The 20,994-nt window shown below is 40.4% G+C and overlaps 1 protein-coding gene across 1 annotated transcript in view; it reads left to right on the forward strand.

Annotated features, from left to right (window-relative positions):
• Positions 1 to 20,994, forward strand: part of LOC124796071 (synaptic vesicle glycoprotein 2B-like) — a 91,448-nt gene that overhangs the window by 21,736 nt on the left and 48,718 nt on the right. The window contains exon 3 of the mRNA XM_047260157.1: positions 2,243 to 2,404. Within this exon, the coding sequence (XP_047116113.1) occupies positions 2,243 to 2,404 (162 nt within the window). The remainder of the gene's footprint in view (positions 1 to 2,242; positions 2,405 to 20,994) is intronic.

The raw sequence follows: 20,994 nt of genomic DNA on the forward strand, positions 1-20,994 counted from the left end.
AAATAAAGGACTAAATGATAGGAAGATGCAGGAATGTGTCCTATAGGCTTAACAATAAAATATGATCATTAAACAAATTAAAACTTAGTCCTTAGAATATTCATGCGTCGGATCCAGATGGACAACGGAATCGGAACAGCTTCAATGGTTAAGCAGGGATTAACAAAAATTTCTGTCGCCTAAGTGCTTGGGATTCAAAAGAGATTAAGGTTCCTTATAAATGCAAAATTAGTCTCTTTTGATATGCATAGCTTGTTCACATGTATTCCAGTGAAAAACTCTATATATATTATGTCACAATCATAGTATTCACACAACATAAATCCAGAAGAGCAGATGAGCATTGTTAGTACAGTGGAATGTTGCTTAAATCAAAATTATTTCTGCCTTCAAGGTAGCTATCATCAGCAAGCAGATGGTCTGGCAATGGGCTTACCTTTATCCACCTTGCTAACAGAAATGTTTATGGACAAGTGGGAGACTGATTTTTTGAAGAGAGAACCACTGGAGAAACATGTTGTGTATTCGTACAGACATGTAAATGATGTTGTTTGTATGTGGAAACGATCCAGTAGACAACTCCATAAATTTGTGGAAAATGTGAACCAGTGGCACACTAACATATAGGTCAGCATGGAATTGGGGGCTCAGCATAAATTTCCTGGACAATAGCTTAAATATAAAAGACACTAACCATAAATTTAAAATTTACCGCTAAGATTCCTTGACTGAACTTTCATCCCGGCTTCCTCCCAACATTCTACAACCTAATAACATGCACATGATCCACTGTCTCCTTTCTATGTCCCAAGAAGACTTTGACCAGGAACTTAACACAATAAAAACAGTATCCATAAATAATGAATTTTATCCCAGCAACGTTGATAAAATTTTAGTTAAAAAGATGAAGAAGCAAGCCAGGTCCCTACTGTCGCCAATGAAAACAAGGACAAACAATAAAAGAAAAGGTGCAGATTACCTTTTATAGGAAAAACATCAAATAGCATTAGTATCATCTTGAAGGCAGAGGGTTTCTCTGTGTTTTTCTATGTCGCTCGGACAATAGGTAGTCTCTTGTTCAAGGCAAAAGACAAACAACCAGCTATCACAAATAGTGGAGTTTATAAAATCACATGCCGTGAGTCTTAAACATGCTACAATGGACAGATGGGGAGGTCAATCTGTACCAGAACACCACAGTAGCTGGAGATTGAAGAAGCCTGATTCAGCCTTTGCAGAAAATTGCTTGAACAATAAGCACAAGTAAACAATAGATGTACAACCCTACACGCAGAGGAAAAAGGGACCAAACTCGACCAATTAGAAATTTTAGAAATTAAACATATGTGTATATCTCCACACATATTACTAAACGAGCAAACCCAATACAATTATTCATCTCTTTTTATATGAGATCGCAACCCAAGGACAGAAGCAAAACTTTGGGCCCCAGTCCATCGTAGTTTTTTTTTAAAAAAAAAAAAAAAAAAAACTGGTTGATGCATAACTTTAGACCGGTCACTGTAGTATAATTGGTGAATGTGTAATAATGTACGTAATATGTTAAAAATAATGATTGACATAATTGTACATTAAGCTATGAATCGATACCACAATATGTTGAGATGATTATCTTTGCCTTGTCTGCTTGTCTGTACATCATCATCTTTGTGAATCAATAATGTACTTGAAAAAGGGCTTATAATCGAAACTTAGGTTGTGCAATAACATTAATAATAAATTGTGAAACAAGGCTAAAAACAGTGTTTGTTTAGTTAAACTACAAGAAGTTAAAGCTCTGATGGTTAATGGAACATGCAGTTGTTCGGTACCACTTGCCTAACGGAAACGTGATATTTATTGTACTGCTGAACACAAAAATAAAAGTCAGTGGTTCATTTTAAATTATGTGAAAAACCTGCTCTCCCTAAATAGTTACTGATCCACACGTGACCCATCAAAAAATAAGAGTTGTATTTATCTCATTTTAAAATATGCTGCACGATGCCACTAACCGTTGCATGCATACGAAGTGTGTCCTGGGTGTCTTATAGGAGTAACAATAATTTGGCTGCGACAGATCTGTAGCCAACGAGGAATATACGTCAAAAAAGAAAGTACAGAACAGGTTATTGCTGTCTGCGATCAAGAATAGCGTATATTGCAGGTCCATGGAAAAATGAATTTTAGTTGCTGCTGATAGAGTTCATTCGCGTGCTTCTCATTTGGGGGTGTGTTCCAGGCTTCGGGAAGTTTAACTACATGCTGCTGCTGGTGGCCTTCCCGGCAGCCATGGTCAGCGTCTTCGACACAACAACGATGGCTTACATTCTGCCAGTGGCGCAGTGCGACCTGGGCCTTACCAACCTAGACAAGGGTGGCCTCAATGCCATCACCTACGCCGGTGAGTATGACTCTGGTCTACCTAGCAATGTTACACGTCTCACAAATGCCATACGTGCAGTAGTATTTTCTTATGTACGTTCCTATTCCAAATGGGAGGCTTTTGTTTTATTTATTCGCAAAAAAAAAAGAAAATTAACCTTCCAAAGATTTAGATGAATTTACGACGAACTGTCAGATATCCTGTTAGCCAACTGCCAGTGATGTTTTGGGTGCCTTCAGGGAGGATCCGTGTGGAGGAACCAAAGATACATATTTGTCAGGAGTCTTCAACAATCCTGACCAGATGATTTGTTAGGGTAAATCAAACTAAATATTTTTTCTTCGTGACAGCATTAGACTATGCTCTGTCTCGTCCTTCATATGTCGAACATGATATGAAACATCGCGAGAGGCTCACCTGCTATGAATCCTTACCTGCGATATTTCTATAAGATCTGTGCTATGGAGCACATTTGAAGTCGATGACTTCCGACTTGTGTTCTTTTTCCTTTGCCTTTTGCTGTGATCTTAGTGTGTAGATATTGTTGACAATATTTAAGTTTATCAGTAGAGAGGGTTGTAATGTGTGCTTGGCGTGACCTGTTAAGGAAATTGTTTGTCAGAATCTTTATAGCTAAGTTATTCCGATTAATTTTCGTAATGTGAATTTGTGTTGCTGAAATTGGATAATAAAGATTTCATGTAAAGTATATTCATGTATTCAGTATCGTATCATGTGCAGAGTGCTTGGGAATGAATGCAAAATGTGAATAGCACTTTTAGTTGTAAGAATTTATCAGTGTTGAGCAGAACCATTGTTTATTAGTCCGTGTCAGCAATCGAAGGATAGAACCAAATGCAGGAGAAAACTAGACTGACGAAAAATAAAAGACAGAGAGAAGTATAAAGAGAGGCAGCACAGGTTTGGTAGTCATTTACTTGCTTAGAAACTGTGAACGTAGCATAATAAGAAATAAGCTGAAAAATCTTTCACACAGTTTTCACCCTCTAGACCACTGAAGTTATTACTTTATGTGTTAACTGTTATACTATCATCATGTCCTTTCTTCTATTCAGAGTTATTCTTATGATACTACTTCGTCGATTCTTCGGACAACTGCTTCGTCCCTTATCAGTAGAAGGGTGGATACACCCTGTATCAATGTTGACTAACAGATGTTCGGATACTTTTCATCACATAGCGTAGACTTCTCTTGATCTGTAATACATAAGGAAAAAAATCATGAGACGCAAAATCAAATGATTCATAAATGCATGGTCTCATGGCGACATGATTTCTCAGATTTCTGCCTGCGTCAAGTGGTTTTACGTCCTAAGGCCATCAGCAGAATAGTCTTCAGACATTTTCAGTTAGTAGCCGACTGCTGTGTGGTTGCTGCCGTAAAAAAATTGCGTTGAGAACTGACATAAAAGGTTAACGGTTTCTGGGTTAACGTAATTAAAATTTTGTAGAGATCAAAACATCTAATAATACCATCAGTAGAAACGACCGTTTTGAGTGCAGCGTGGAACCCAGTCTTCTCTAGGTTAAAGCGGCCGCGGCAGAAACAAAACGATGTCCGAACAGTCCTTGAAGGGCGAACGGTACCAACACGCCGCCCTATCATCGTCAGGCTTTAGACGTCATCAGATGCGGATACTGAGGGACATGTGGTCAGGACGCCGCTCTCCCTGCTATTCTCAGTTTTCGTCACCGGTGCCGCTACTTCTTTATCGAGTAGCTCCTCAATTGACCTCAAAAAGTCTGAGTTCACCCCACTTGCCAACAGCATTCGGCACACTATGACGCCCGACAGCACTTAGCTTCGGTGATCTGACGGGAACGTGAGAGGAAAATATTTCCTTATCGGTTGTTGGACTTAGCTGACGTCACAGCTGGTACCAAGACTATATAAGGTCTACTCCAGCAATAACATGGCCCTTAATACAAAAGCCCTTAACCGACTGAAACTGCTGTCTGGGGTAAACATAATTCTATCATTACCCTCATCTATTAATCGATCATCTGCTCCGTATTTAGGTACGCCAATGTTGCCTGGATTAGCGTTACTCCTAAATTATACACGTTCCTTGAAATACTGGAAGTAAATACGCTGTGCCTCGCCTTCCACGGTCGCCTACCTGCCAGAACTCCCTTCCTATACCAACACATCCATTTCCTAAACCTTCTTCTCTTCTTCGAGCACCTCAAGATTCATGTAGGAAAACCCTGTCCCCGCACCCAATATCTTTCCCTCTTATTACAAGTCCAGGTACCTGCTGAGCCATGACATCCATGTCCCGTCTACAGTGTAGTAGGAGTGTTGATATTTTTACAAATATCATGGCTCCGATATATCGACATTTAAAAAAGATATCATTATCGGCCCCAGATATGACGAAAGAAATATCGATATACCAACGGAAAAAATATCGACGTAGCGGTCTATAACAATAGCGGCTGCTAATTGTAAATATAAAGCCTGTTTTAGAGCACCTATACAGCCCTGTACAGCCCTGTGGCAGGGGTAAAATATAGAGAGCGAAAAGCTATTTACAATTTCTACAGAAACCAAATGGCAGTTATAACAGTTGAGGGGCATGAAAGGGAAGCAGTGGTGGGGAAGGGAGTGAGACACGGTTGTAGCCTATCCCCGATGTTATTCAATCTGTATATTGAGCAAGCAGTGAAGGAAAAAAAAAAAAAGAAAAATTCAGAGTTGGAATTAAAATCCATGGAGAAGAAATAGAAACTTTGAGGTTCGCCGATGACATTGTAATTATCAGAGACAGCAAAGGACTTGGAAGAGCAGTTGAACGGAATGGACGGTGTCTTGAAAGGAGGATATAAGATGAACATCGACAAAAGAAAAACGAGGATAATAGAATGTAGTCGAATTAAATCGGGTGATGCTAAGGGAATTAGATTAGGAAAGGAGACACTTAAAGTAGTAAATGAGTTTTGCTACTTGGGGAGCAAAGTAACTGATGATGGTTGAAGTAGAGAGGATACAAAATGTAGACTGGCAATGGCAAGGAAGATGTTTCTGAAGAAGAGAAATTTGTTAACACCAAATGTAGATTTAAGTGTCAGGAAGTCGTTTCAGAAAGTATTTGTATGGAGTGTAACCATGTATGGAAGTGAAACGTGGACGATAAATAGTTTAGACAACATGATAATAGAAGCTTTCGAATTGCGGTGCTACAGAAGAATGCTGAAGATTAGATGGGGAGATCATATAACTAATGAGGAGGTATTGAATGGAATTGGGGGAAGATAAGTTTGTGACACAACTTGACTGGAAGAAGGGATCGGTTGGTAGAACATGTTCTGAGACATCAAGGAATCACAAATTTAGTATTGGAGGGCAGCGTGGAGGCTAAAAATCGTAGAGGGAGACCAAGAGATGAATACACTAAGCAGATTGAGAAGGATGTAGGTTGCAGCAGGTACTGCGAGATGAAGATTCTTGCACAGGATAGAGTAGCATGGAGAGCTGCATCAAACCAGTCTCAGGACTGAAGACCACAACTTTCTGCACATCAACAAGCTAGCCGCCTGCCTACCCCCCTTAGATCAAGAATTGAAAGGAAAACGATGCACTTTCGCACCTGGCGATAACCACTTTGCCGACAATGATGATGAAGTTTGGTTTGTGGATCGCTCAACTGCGCGGTCAGCAGCGCCCGTACAAAATCCCATTTTTTTACACAATCCAAATAGTTTACACAGTCCAATCCAGCCACTGTCACAAACGATGACGATGAAATTATGAGGACAACAGAAACATCCAGTCCCCGGGCAGAGAAAATCCCCAGACCTGCCAGGAATCTAACCCGGGACTCTTGTGATCCAGAGGCAGCAACGCTAGCCACTAGACCACTTGCTGTGGACTTTGCTGACAATTTTAACTGCATGTAAGTGGCACAATAAATGGCGTCCGTCGTTCGGTTTCGTCACATATCCGAACTGCCCGGAACGCTTCATGTCGACTTCTCTGTTTTTCCATTTCTTCCATAACCAGCGACCTAGTAGTTGTAGCGTCAAAATTGCGTTGCGAAGTTGAAAGTTGCAGTTTCTGTAGGTAACGCCTAGCGCCGATTACATCAACATTTCCCTTAACAAACCTCCACCCAACGCAGAGTCCAATCTTTTCGTTTAGATATTTGTTCATCATTTTCAGCAACTGTTTTTGAAAAATGCTGATGTGAGAAATAGTACATTAGCTGCATTAATTTTTTTTTAACACAAAAGGTGTACAATTTCTTCACATGCATCCGAAATCTGGTATTTAAATGACACCGGCGCCCTCTCCCCCCCCCCCCTTGCGAAAAAATATATTATAAAATAAAAATATCGTCCCTCTATATTGTCTTTTCCGTATCGATTTATCGAGTAATCACATATCGCACTTCACGGACAATATCGATATATAGATGTATCGACGTTTTATCAATAGCCCTACCAAATACCTCCATTTCATAATGATTCTCTCCCGCCGGAACTTCAACCAAATCTCATTACCCAATTATCAATTACTTCTAATTAAGAACGTTACACCTCAGAACCTCACTTTTATTTTCTCCTTCCGCCCTTCTCTCCCTCAATAACTTCTAGTTGACTTCTGTGGATTCGCAGAGCCGCGTTGCAGTACTCATCATTACATCTCCATCATGAACATGATCTTTTAATACACCACCAGTACAACCATTTTAACAAAGCCTCATCAACATCATTTACTGTCGTATTATAACTTTCGTGTAAATTCATCTAAAATGTATAGGGCTACTGGGTTTGCCTCCTGTAGATCGTCACGCGCATTGTCTCTGGTGTTTCGGCAGCGATGTGCAATTTCGTCTTGCAGCGTGTAGCTGTGATTAGGCCAAACAAATACTGCTCATCACGTCTTTCATAAGGCTACCAGCATCGCGGGAAAGTGTCTTTTTTTTCTTTACAAACAAAATTATTTTTAAAGTGGAATTCTATGTGTCCATTCCATAGCGTGCTCCCAGTTTAGACTAGTGCGTTCTTCATTTTATCGATATGTATTAACATGAACACGTAACACATGAAGATACTGTGCAGCGCCCTTCTGCGTCGCGATGACACACGTTACGGGGCAGGGCAGTGCTGTTGCTCCTGGAGTACTCGTTATTCCTCGTGTTTTACTGCTCCTGTTAACGCATATCGGTACCACGAAGATCCCGCTAGACTAATTTGGGACCGCTCTGTCCAACAGCCGAGTAAAATTTCATTTTAAAAATAATTTTGATTGTAATGGGAAAAAAATTGTCTAAATATTCACCCTTCAATAAGGCACATTTTTCACAACTCGTAAATCGTATCGTCGTTATTCCGGAAATACTTTCCATGCAATGGTCTGTTCATCCAATGAATGAGGAAGAAGGCTCTGAGTGCCATATCAAGAGAATAGAGAAGTGATCTAATGTTTAGTAGAGCAAAAAATCAGTGTGTTTGAAAGTGTGCTGTGCAGAACTGGCTGGTGTGTTGTCGTAGAGTAATAACACCACCTTGGACAACTTCTGGCAACTCTTCGTCTTGACAGCCTAACCTAACATTATCAGAAGATTTCAACAGAATGTTTCTTCGATGGTTTGCCCCTTACGAGCATAACATATGCACCACAGTATGACAGTCCCCAAAAAACTCAGCATCTCCTTGACCGGTGTTGGCTGGATCGTCGCCTTTATTGGGGCTGGTGAATCCACATCTTTTCATGCTTGCTTTGCTCCTATGTCTTGGGTCATAATGATATAACCAGCTCTCTCCCACGATGCTGAGCCGGCTGTTCTTGTGGTCTTCAGTCCCAAGACTGATTTGAAGCAGCTCCCCATGTTACTCTATCCTGTGCGATCCTCTGCATCCCTGAGTAACTACTGCTACCTACATCTTTCTGAATGAGCTTACTGTATTCATTTCTTGGTTTCCCTCTACGATTTAGCCCCCATACTTCCCTCCAGTGCTAAATTGGTGATCCCTTGGTGTCTCGGAATGTGTTTTATCAGCCGATCCCTTCGTTTGGTCAACTTGTGCCACAAATCTCTTGTCTCACCAATTCTATCCAATACTTCCTCATTAGCTACGTGATCGACCCATCCATTCTTCAGCATTCTTCTGTAACACAACATTTCGAAAGCTTCTTGTTCAAACTGTTTGTCATCCATATTTCACTTCCATACATGGCTACACTCCAGACATGTTACCTTCAGAAAAGACTTCCTAATACTTAAATCTGTGTTCGATATTAATAGATTTCTCTTCTTCAGAAATGATTTTCTTGCACTGCCAGTGTAAATTTTATATACTCTCTTCTTCGCCCATCATCAGTTATTTTGGTGCCCAAAAAACTCATGTATTACTTTAATTGTCTCGCTCCCTAATTTAATTCCGTTAGCATCACCTGACTGATTTCAAGTACATTCCATTATACTTGTTTTGCTTTTGTTGATTTATTTCTTGTATCCTCCATTCAAAACACAATCCACTCCGTTCAACTGCTCTTTCAAGTCATGTGCTGTCTCTGACAGAATTACAATGTCATTGGCAAACCTCAAAACTTTTATTTCTTCTTCCTAAGTTTAATTGCCCCCCAATTTTTTCTTGTTTCCTTTAATGCTTATTCATTGTGCAGAATGAATAACATCGGGAATAAGTTGCAACTCTGTCTCTCAGCCACTGCTTCCCTTTCATGCGCCTCGACTCTTACTATTGCCGTCTGGTTTCTGTACGGGTTGTTAGTAGCATTTCGCTCCCTGTCTTTTACCCCTGCTACCTTCATAACTTCAAATAGAGTAGTCCACTCAACATTGTCAAAATCTTTTTCTAAGTCTACGAATGCTGTAAATGTAGGTTTACCATTCCTTAACCTATCTATTAAGATAAGTCGTAGGGTCAGTGTTGCCTCACGTCTTCCTACATTTCTCCGAAATCCTAACTGATCTCCCTCGTGGTCTGCTTCTACCAGTTTTTCCAGTCTTCTGTTGAGAATACGTGTTAGTATCTTGCAACCATGACTTATTAAACTGCTAGTTCGGTTATTTTCACATCTGCCAGTAACTGCTTTCTTTGGGATTGGCATTATTATATTCTTCTTGAAGTCTGAGGTTATTTCGCTTGTCTAACACGTCTTGCACACAAGATGGAAGAATCTTGTCATGGTTGGCTCTCCAAAGGCTGTCAATAATTCTGATGAAATGTCGTCTACTTCCGGGGCCTTGTTTCAACTTAGATTTTTCTCAGAGCTTTGTGAAATTCTCCTCTCAGTATCATATCTCCCATCTCATCTTCATCTACGTCCACTTCCCTCTCTAAATATTGCTTTCAAGATTATCTCCCTGGTACAGACACTCTACAAGGTGTTTCCGTAAGAGTGTACAAAAGTGTAACAAGACATAGAGAATGCATCACTGAACAATTTGAGATGGGGAACCTGGGGTGGGAGAAGGCAGTTTAAGGAGATATGGAAGTAAATTTCTCTACCGCTTTGTCTAGCGTTATTGTTTTCCAGCTTGTTTACAACCAACTTTCGTTCAAGTTTCGTTACTGCGCTTTTTACTTACATGTACATTCTTTGTTTCCTGCAAGGAAACAAGGAGCATGAGCCTGATCACGACGAAGTCACGATGCCTCTTTTGTTTACTTTACTTGTCCATATTGTGGTTCTGTTATATCTTATTTACATTGGCCCCTGACAGAACTTATTGTGAAGGAACAACAGACCCATTCATTACTCAGTGCTATTCAGAGACGTATAGTACAATATGATGGAGCAGTACCGGTACATTATTTCCTGGTCGCTGGATTGGAAAGAGAGGTCCTGTTCCACGGCTTGCGAGGTCACCTTACCTGAATCCCCTCGATTATTTCCTTTGGGGACATCTAAAGTCACTTGTGTATGAGACCCCAGTGGATACGGAGATGGAATTAGTTGGCAGAATTGTAGTTGCTTGTGATGTGGTTCGAAACACACCAGGGATATTTGTCAGGGTGTGTCAGATTGTCGTCAGCTGAAGTCATGCTTGTATTGAGGTTGATGACTATCAGTTTCAGCTCGTTTTGTAAGATACAGTACGAATGGTACGTTTATATTGTCAATGATGGCATTTTCTGTTAACTAATGTAAGTAAAAAAGTACACAGTAATAAGATTTTATTCCTATTATCTTCTCAGCGTGGAATGTCAGATCCCTTAATCGGACAGGTAGGTTAGAAAATTTAAAAAGGGAAATGGATAGGTTGAAGTTAGATATAGTGGGAATTAGTGAAGTTCGGTGGCAGGAGGAACAAGACTTCTGGTCAGGTGACTACAGGGTTATAAACACAAAATCAAATAGGGGTAATGCAGGAGTAGGTTTAATAATGAATAGGAAAATAGGAATGTGGGTAAGCTACTACAAACAGCATAGTGAACGCATTATTGTGGCCAAGATAGATACGAAGCCCACACCTACTACAGTAGTACAAGTTTATATGCCAACTAGCTCTGCAGATGACGAAGAAATTGAAGAAATGTATGATGAAATAAAAGAAATTATTCAGATTGTGAAGGGAGACGAAAATTTAATAGTCATGGGTGACTGGAATTCGAGTGTAGGAAAAGGGAGAGAAGGAAACATAGTAGGTGAATATGGATTGGGGGACAGAAATGAAAGAGGAAGCCGCCTGGTAGAATTTTGCACAGAGCACAACATAATCATAACTAACACTTGGTTTAAGAATCATGAAAGAAGGTTATATACATGGAAGAACCCTGGAGATACTAAAAGGTATCAGATAGATTATATAATGGTAAGACAGAGATTTAGGAACCAGGTTTTAAATTGTAAGACATTTCCAGGGGCACATGTGGACTCTGACCACAATCTATTGGTTAGGACCTGTAGATGAAAACTGAAGAAACTGCAAAAAGGTGGGAATTTAAGGAGATGGGACCTGGATAAACTAAAAGAACCAGAGGTTGTACAGAGATTCAGGGAGAGCATAAGGGAGCAATTGACAGGAACGGGGGAAATAAATACAGTAGGAGAAGAATGGGTAGCTTTGAGGGATGAAGTAGTGAAGGCAGCAGAGGAACAAGTAGGTAAAAAGACGAGGGCTAGTAGAAATCCTTGGGCAACAGAAGAAATATTGAATTTAATTGATGAAAGGAGAAAATATAAAAATGCAGTAAATGAAGCAGGCAAAAAGGAATACAAACGTCTCAAAAATGAGATCGACAGGAAGTGCAAAATGGCTAAGCAGGGATGGCTAGAGGACAAATGTAAGGATGTAGAGGCCTATCTCACTAGGGGTAAGATAGATACCGCATACAGGAAAATTAAAGAGACCTTAGGAGATAAGAGAACGACTTGTATGAATATCAAGAGCTCAGATGGAAACCCAGTTCTAAGCAAAGAAGGGAAAGCAGAAAGGTGGAAGGAGTTTATAGAGGGTCTATACAAGGGCGATGTACTTGAGGACAATATTATGGAAATGGAAGAGGATGTAGATGAAGATGAAATGGGAGATACGATACTGCGTGAAGAGTTTGACAGAGCACTGAAAGACCTGAGTCGAAACAAGGCCCCCGGAGTAGACAATATTCCATTGGAACTACTGACGGCAGTGGGAGAGCCAGTCCTGACAAAACTCTACCATCTGGTGAGCAAGATGTATGAAACAGGCGAAATACCCTCAGACTTCAAGAAGAATATAATAATTCCAATCCCAAAGAAAGCAGGTGTTGACAGATGTGAAAATTACCGAACTATCAGCTTAATAAGTCACAGCTTCAAAATACTAACACGAATTCTTTACAGACGAATGGAAAAACTAGTAGAAGCCAACCTCGGGGAAGATCAGTTTGGATTCCGTAGAAACACTGGAACACGTGAGGCAATATTGACCTTACGACTTATCTTAGAAGAAAGATTAAGGAAAGGCAAACCTACGTTTCTAGCATTTGCAGACTTAGAGAAAGCTTTTGACAATGTTGACTGGAATACTCTCTTTCAAATTCTAAAGGTGGCAGGGGTAAAATACAGGGAGCGAAAGGCTATTTACAATTTGTACAGAAACCAGATGGCAGTTATAAGAGTCGAGGGACATGAAAGGGAAGCAGTGGTTGGGAAAGGAGTGAGACAGGGTTGTAGCCTCTCCCCGATGTTGTTCAATCTGTATATTGAGCAAGCAGTAAAGGAAACAAAAGAAAAATTCGGAGTAGGTATTAAAATTCACGGAGAAGAAATAAAAACTTTGAGGTTCGCCGATGACATTGTAATTCTGTCAGAGACAGCAAAGGACTTGGAAGAGCAGTTGAAAGGAATGGACAGTGTCTTGAAAGGAGGATATAAGATGAACATCAACAAAAGCAAAACAAGGATAATGGAATGTAGTCTAATTAAGTCGGGTGATGCTGAGGGAATTAGATAAAGAAATGAGGCACTTAAAGTAGTAAAGGAGTTTTGCTATTTGGGGAGCAAAATAACTGATGATGGTCGAAGTAGAGGGGATATAAAATGTAGGCTGGCAATGGCAAGGAAAGCGTTTCTGAAGAAGAGGAATTTGTTAACATCCAGTATTGATTTAAGTGTCAGGAAGTCATTTCTGAAAGTATTCGTATGGAGTGTAGCCATGTATGGAAGTGAAACATGGACGATAAATAGTTTGGACAAGAAGAGAATAGAAGCTTTCGAAATGTGGTGCTACAGAAGAATGCTGAAGATTAGATGGGTAGATCACATAACTAATGATGAAGTATTGAATAGGATTGGGGAGAAGAGAAGTTTGTGGCACAACTTGACCAGAAGAAGGGATCGGTTGGTAGGACATGTTCTGAGGCATCAAGGGATCACCAATTTAGTATTGGAGGGCAGCGTGGAGGGTAAAAATCGTAGAGGGAGACCAAGAGATGAATACACTAAGCAGATTCAGAAGGATGTAGGTTGCAGTAGGTACTGGGAGATGAAAAAGCTTGCACAGGATAGAGTAGCATGGAGAGCTGCATCAAACCAGTCTCAGGACTGAAGACCACGACAACAACAACAACATCTCCCCAAGCTAGCTTCTCCAACGCCAGGTTAAAAAAATGGTTCAAATGGCTCTGAACACTACGGGCTTAACATCTGAGGTCATCAGTCCCCTAGAACGTAGAACTACTTAAACCTAACTAACCTAAGGACATGACACACATCTGTGCCCGAGGCAGGATTCGAACCTGCGACCGTAGCGATCGCCTGGTTCCAGACTGAAGCGCCTAGAACCGCTCGGCCACAGCGGCCGGCTCCCAACGCCAGGTTTCCTACCTCAAACTATGCAGTGGATCATCCTTTACGTCCTGTTTAACTTTTGCACACTCTTAGGAAAACACCCTGTATATACTCCCTTCAACTTTCAGCTTTCCCTGTTTTGCGTAGGACTGGTTTACCATCTGAGCTCTTGATGTTCATACAGCTGCTTCTCTTTTCTCGAAAAACCTCTTTTAATTCTCTTGTAGGCGATATCTATCTTCACCCCAATGAAATATGCATGTAGATCCGTACATATGTCCTTTAGCCAGTCCTGTTTAGCAATTTTGTACTTTGTGTCAATTTTATGTATTTATTTATTTTTTAAAGAAAAAGTAGGAGTGCGGTATTAAATCCAGCAAGCGCTAACATTTGTCACAATCAAAAAGCCGTACGATATGTTGAAAATAGATTCACGCCTGATTTCACTTTTTCCACAATCGCCTCGATTGCAACACAACGGTCTTCGTGGGCTACGGCACCCACATCCATTTCAAATCGCGGTTCTCCACAGAGGGAAATGGTCTACCACCTCGTTCTTCGTTACTACGACATGTTAGATCACACTAGAAATCGAGTGCGCCACCTAAATATTGTGCATATAGTGGTATATTCTTGCTGCACACTTCCTGCAACTCAACATGGATTTTTGCAGCGTCGTTCCTCTACAGCTGAAGGAAACGAATTAACTGCACTGCGGCGACGCGGTTTTTTTTTTCTCCCTTCTTACTAACATCGAAAGACCCCACTTACAAGGAGTGCGAGGTTGCAAAAGGCCAATGATGTTTACGGCTTTCGGCGTCACAGGTATTGCCTACCATGCAACCACAATATCAGCTGCTAAGAGCAATAGGGGGCGGGACTGGAGATATCCAGTGGTGAACACAGTATGAGGCACGGAGTGTAGTTTCACTGCTTAGTCGAGAGTAGCTCACAACAGTGCTACAGCGCTAAGGATGTTCATACAAAGCAGAACAATGGCAACAATAAACAAAGCAAATATTGCATTATATCTACAACAGTTGCCGAAGTTGACGTTTCATCAGAAAGGAACCCAAAGAATTTCGCGGAGTGAGAAAGAAGTAGCGTTTTTGCAAGATGAGTCAGTGGAATGTGTGGTGTCGTATACGCTCGACCATGTGGACAATGTACATGAGGAGCACAGTGCTGATGGTGCGTGCTTAACAAGTGAAAGTGGTATTGAAACAGGTGTCGAGCCATGCAGTTCATCATCCGTGTCGGACAGGGAGTGACAAATCCCGTCTCCAATGGAACTTGCTAAAGAACAGTCGTTGTCCAAGGAGTGGATACTAAACATAATTACGTTCTTGGAAGATCATCCTCAGAATAGGAAATAAAGAATTATGAACAGATTTCGAATAAGTCTGCAAAAATATGACCGACTAGTGCCTAAGAAAAACTATGGATCCAGAATGAGAGTGCTCCGCCAACTTTTTTTTTTTTTTTTTTTTTTTTAATTTCATCTAGTTCGCTTTCGTTCGTTGCATCTGCTCGGGGCGGACGTCGTAAGACATCCATTTTAAGTTCGTTGTTGATCGATTAACTCAGTTTTTTTATTACAGAGGGCAGCTAACGCTCTGACAGAACAGGCTGAGCTACCGTGCCGGCGTACCAACTGAGCTACCCAAGCACGACTCACGCCCCGTCCTCACAGCTTTACTTCAGCCAGTCCCTCGCCTCCTACCTTCCAAACCTTTACAGATACTCTCCTGCGGACCTTGCAGGACTAGCACTTCTGAAAGAAAGGATATTGCGGAGACATGGCTTAGCCAGAGCGTTGGGGATGTTTCCAGAATGAGATTTTCGCTCTGCAGCGGAGTGTGCGCCGATATGGAACTTCCTGGCAGAGTGAAAATCTCATTCTGGAAACATCCCCAAGGCTGTGGCTAAGCCATGTCTCTGCAATATCCTTTCTTTCAGAAGTGCTAGTGCTGCAAGGTTCGCAGGAGAGCTTCTGTAAAGTTTGGAAGGTAGGAGGCGAGGTACTGGCGGAAGTAAAGCTGTGAGGACGGGGCGTGAGTCGTGCTTGGGTAGCTCAGTTGGTAGAGCACTTGCCCGCGAAAGGCAAAGGTCCCGAGCTCGAGTCTCGGTCCGGCACACAGTGTTAATCTGCCAGGAAGTTTCATATCGTCGCACACTCCGCTGCAGAGTGAAAATCTCATTCTGGAAACATCCCCAACGCTGTGGCTAAGCCATGTCTCCGCAACATCCTTTCTTTCAGAAGTGCTAGTACTGCAAGGTTCGCAGGAGAGCTTCTGTAAAGTTTGGAAGGTAGGAGGCGAGGTACTGGCGGAAGTAAAGTTGAGAAGGAGGCGTGAGTCGTGCTTGGGTAGCTCAGTTGGGAGAGCACTTGCCCGCGAAAGGCAAAGGTCACGAGTTCGAGTCTCGGTCCGATACATACTTTTTAATCTGCCAGGAAGTTTCAAAACTATGGATATTCAGAGGAGGACAAGGTACGCTTGTTACAAGAACTGGTGTTTGCACGTTTCAAGGATGCTCGATATAGTTTACAGGATATGCATGGTAGTGACCTAGTACATTATGCTCGTCAAATTACGCGCGACATCGATTACAATGATTTCAAGAGAACCAATGGATGGTTACATAACTTCAAACAGTGCCACAGAATTGGAATACGTAAGAAACAAAATTTCAAGCAACGTATTGTGGGGCGGCGGATGCGTTGGAATAAGAATAAATCTACTGTTGTATAAACGCTTGCGTGTTGAATCAGTTTCTAGCTTTTAGAATGTTGTTAATGCTGTCTTTTGCCGTTCTCAACACTGGCTCTCTATTTACTTCGTGGCCCCCAGAAAGTGATTTAATAAAACTTGGAGCCAGTAAATAGATATCCTAGCGCCCACTTTACCTGAGAATGTTCTTATAGCTGCAGCTTATAGCTCTGAGGAATTAGGAGATTGTCCGGGATTTCTAATCAAAAACGGTTTTCCAAAATAGTTGAGTATATTCTGAAATTCACTGATAAAAACCACAAGTATCCCTACAACCTAACTAACAGAGCAGTTCAGAGTCTAATGCGCTGATGCAACTATAAATGTCCGAATTAAATGTTAAAAAAGAATGCTCGCCATAATTTGATGAAAATACTTCATCAAACGCCACGCTAAATATTTGGTAGAATGTCTGTCCCGCGACGGCACGTGAAAATACGACAATACGCAAACTGAAGCTAGATAATAAAAATCATTCCAGAATTAACACTTCACATGAAATGTTTTCATGGTTCCGCGTATCTCTAGTAACTTAATACGGCACCCGAGGCTGTTTGTAGCAGTGACACTGATGCGACGCGGCTCCCGACACAGATGGCGTGTCACTCAGCGTCTGGAGAGAACTGGGGCCTTGCTTCCTCGCGCAGTGTTCTTATATATAAAGCCGCGGTGCGGACGGCGAAGGGAACGCCTGATCTTTCCGGCTCTCTCGACTAGCCGCTGGGCTAGTAACGCACCACTTCAAGTTACATAATAATTTATAGCTTCTTTGGCTGATGGCCGAAGAAGCTCTTAATTTAAACGTGCATTCAGCACGCAGGTAAGTATTGATAATAAAATTTTGACGTGGCTAAGTTAAATACTTTGGGCGAGAGAATTAATTAAATTACCCTGTACGCAGCAGATGAGCTCTGAACTGTCCCTTTTGAGATCCGCTATCGCTATAATTTTATAGGTATTAAAAAGAAACTTTACACATTTTCATAATCATAGCGGACCTCCAACCTATTTAAATCTAAACATCCTAGCCTTATTTACTAGCCTACTTAATCTATCTTGCTTCCTTCAGTTTTGAGACGAAAACCAGAAAATCATGAATTTCCACTAAAGTCTTAATTTGTGAAATCCAAAGTACTGTTTTTATTAAATCATTATGAAAGATGAATCTAAATATAAATTTTGAAGTCTCTAGCTCTTTTCTGTTGCGCCAATGATTTTTCCAGAAAAACGTCCAAATCTCGGAAATGGCTGAAGTTATCGAACTGATATTTAACACACATTAATTTAGTATTATTTCTGACATGCTAGAAAAGTTTTAGTTCATTTGCTTGATTTTTAATGTATTGCGCAACATTTATGACGTCAGAGCTAGTTACAGCAGACTGGCTGGCACATAATGGAAACTGATGTGCATTTACTACATCGTGAGTAGGCTGCTTCCCTACATCACCCTCTACTTAAATTTTTTGTTTATGAATGTTAATGAATGAAGAAAAAATTTAATTACAAAAAGGGAAGCAAGAGTACAGTTTAACTCCCTATGAAAATTTAAAATCGAAATATAAACCTGTAGAAACATTAAAGAAAACTTATTACCTACATTAATTATTTAAATTGTAGGCATGTTCACTGCCTTTTTAAACAATGTCATTACTCAAAATTTTAAGCAAAGTCAACGAAATATTTTGACATACATATTGCCTTAGACAAACAAACACATACAAATTGAAAAATTATAAAAATCTTAACTACATTAAATACATTTTTACATACACATATTCCAAGAAAATAACATGATACATAAACAGATGATTATCTCTTAGCAGTCTTTTCTAAACCTGAAAGAAAAGTTCACAAATAATTTTTACACACGTGGTTGTAGCCGCTTAGGCTGGCGTCCTACACTTCCATTCACAAGGGTAGAGGAGGGGAAGTTGCTATGGTGTGCGTCCTTCACGTTCTCTCTAAATTACATGGGGGAAAGGGGAGGGGTCACTGTGAGTTGTGTCCAAGTCACTCCACGCTTTCACGCAGCTACCAGGCTGCCATTATCTGGTTTGTCCTGTAGAACAAACAAAAAGAGTGCCTCAGACTCTGTTCACTTAATATCTAAGGGTGGGTCACAATGAAATGGGGATATATACATTTTATCCTTCAGTATGTTGCTGGAACAAAGTTAACAGAATTTTTTTTTTATTCTCAATTCTACTCTCGTGGTTACTTAATTGTCATAAAATCGGTAAACAAATGGTTCAAAACGCCGTTAGTCACGTACTGGAGAAAATTTATGCTCCTAAGGCATACAATCATAAATCATATTTAATCTGAATTTATCATTTCTGGGCCGGAACACTGAACCAATGCTCGGTACATTCCTGACAAATCTGCATTTTATTTACTTAACTGACTCATCTTTGACTACTTTATTCTTAGAGATAGTATGAGTATGATTAGTGGTTGTTTTCTCAGCTTCCATGTACATGTGAGTAACTTTTGGTAATAGTACAGTTTTGAGTGTTCAAAACACACTACGTTTAGTTGACTACTAAATCCACTTATTGGTCCTCAGCTGTTGTCAGTTCCACATCTGAAATTACGTACTTACTTACTTTGAAGTGTATTTATGCTGAGCTAAAATAATGTTTCACGTCTGTCATTATGTACTTACTTACTTTGCTAGTGTATGAACTTATTTAACACCCACTGTATTAACATTTAAAGCATAGGATAGCACATTTATTTCATAGTCATAGTGTATTGCAGCTGATTAGTTTGCTCACGTGGCAATCCATTTCCACTCGATCGGACGCTGAAACCACAGGTAGTCTCTCTCGGACCTACCACTAAAGTGCATCAAGTAATTATGGACGAGCGTAATGCTAAATTCCTTAAACCTATAGGACACCATGAGCTATTCTGTCTCATCTAACATAAGGGTACCTATGGTCGCATTCACGCCTCCAACTCATAACCTCAATACGTGTAGGTGTATCCTGTCACACACTACACTAAAATAATGGCCAGCTCCAACCTTATAAATACTTCAGGGACGTGTCCTTCACGTCTCAACCACAAACACTGCTCAATTCCATTACACTGCCTTTCCTTGCTATACCAGGTGAGTTTATCCTTACAACTTATCTGCATATTTTTCATAACACTAAGCAATCTCTTTTATTATTTATTAGTTAGCTCTAATGCATACACTAGGTTTCACTACCACTTCAGATCCTGCTTGTACATGAATTCATACATCTTTTTAAATTATTGTTGGTGGACCATTTCCAATAAAACAACACTTTGTACTTACTATATTACCAGGGTACTATACATAATTGTTACTCAAGTACATTTTATATCTTAATTACGTCATACTTCTCTATTGTTTGTCACTATTAGGTTTGTCACATTAGGTATTTTTCTTCACTAATCGGTAGATAGAATGGTTACATAACTCATGGCTTGATAGCCATGACAGAAAATTTTAGTATTTGGAAAGAAAAGGTCGAAATTTTTGAGGACAGGAAAGAGGAAGAATGAGTGAGACCTGAAAGGGAAAGAAGATCTCACACAGCTGGGACTGCACAGCTGCCACACTGTGTAGAGGTTAAAGAACAACCTCCTCCCTACAGCATTCATTAGTTTAATGCTGTAAAGAAGAGTTAGAAATTTTAGGTGGATAGAAAAGATGAAGAGTGAGTGAGACCTGAAAAGGAAAGAAGATCTCACACAGCTGGGACTGCACAGCTGCCACACTGTGTAGAGGTTAAAGAACAACCTCCTCCCTACAGCATTCATTGGTTAAATGCTATAAAGATAACCATACCGGAAAATTTTATGTATGAAAGAAGATGATGTCGAAATTTTTTGTGGATAGGAAAGATGAAGATTGAGTGAGACCTGAAATGGGAAAGAAGATCTCACACAGCTGGGACTGCACAGCTGCCACACTGTGTAGAGGTTACAGAACAACCTCCTCCCTACAGCATTCATTGGTTTAATATTGACGTGATAATTATACCGGAAAATTTTGTGTTGGAAAGTAGAGGTCGAATTTTTTTTTTTTTTTTTTTTTTTTTGGGGGGGGGGGGGGATAGGAAAGATGAAGATTGAGTGAGACCTGAAATGGGAAAGAAGATCTCACACAGCTGGGACTGCACAGCTGCCACACTGTGTAGAGGTTAAAGAACAACCTCCTCCCTACAGCATTCATTGGCTACCTATGAATCTGCCAGGTCGATCTGAAAATACTTTATGATGCCTTTTTAGAACCTGTCTCAGTTCTTCCTTTTGATTGGCTGAAATCCTATCGATTTCCTGCAATTTAGTTTCTATTTTGTCTAAAATAATTGCTTCTTCTTCTGTATTCAGCTTATTGTTATTAAGATTAACACCTTCGTCCCAATACCTCCTGTTTTTCAGAACTCGTATAGGCAGCTCCCAAGTTTCATGATCAGTTACTACATGTTTATCACTAAAAGGTACTATAATTACTCCGGTTATTGGCAAGACCATTTTTAACTGGCTTCTTTCAAAGTCAACAACACTCTGATATTTTGACAAGAAATCTA

This window comes from Schistocerca piceifrons, chromosome 4, assembly GCF_021461385.2.
Source record: "Schistocerca piceifrons isolate TAMUIC-IGC-003096 chromosome 4, iqSchPice1.1, whole genome shotgun sequence".
NCBI lineage: Eukaryota > Metazoa > Arthropoda > Insecta > Orthoptera > Acrididae > Schistocerca > Schistocerca piceifrons.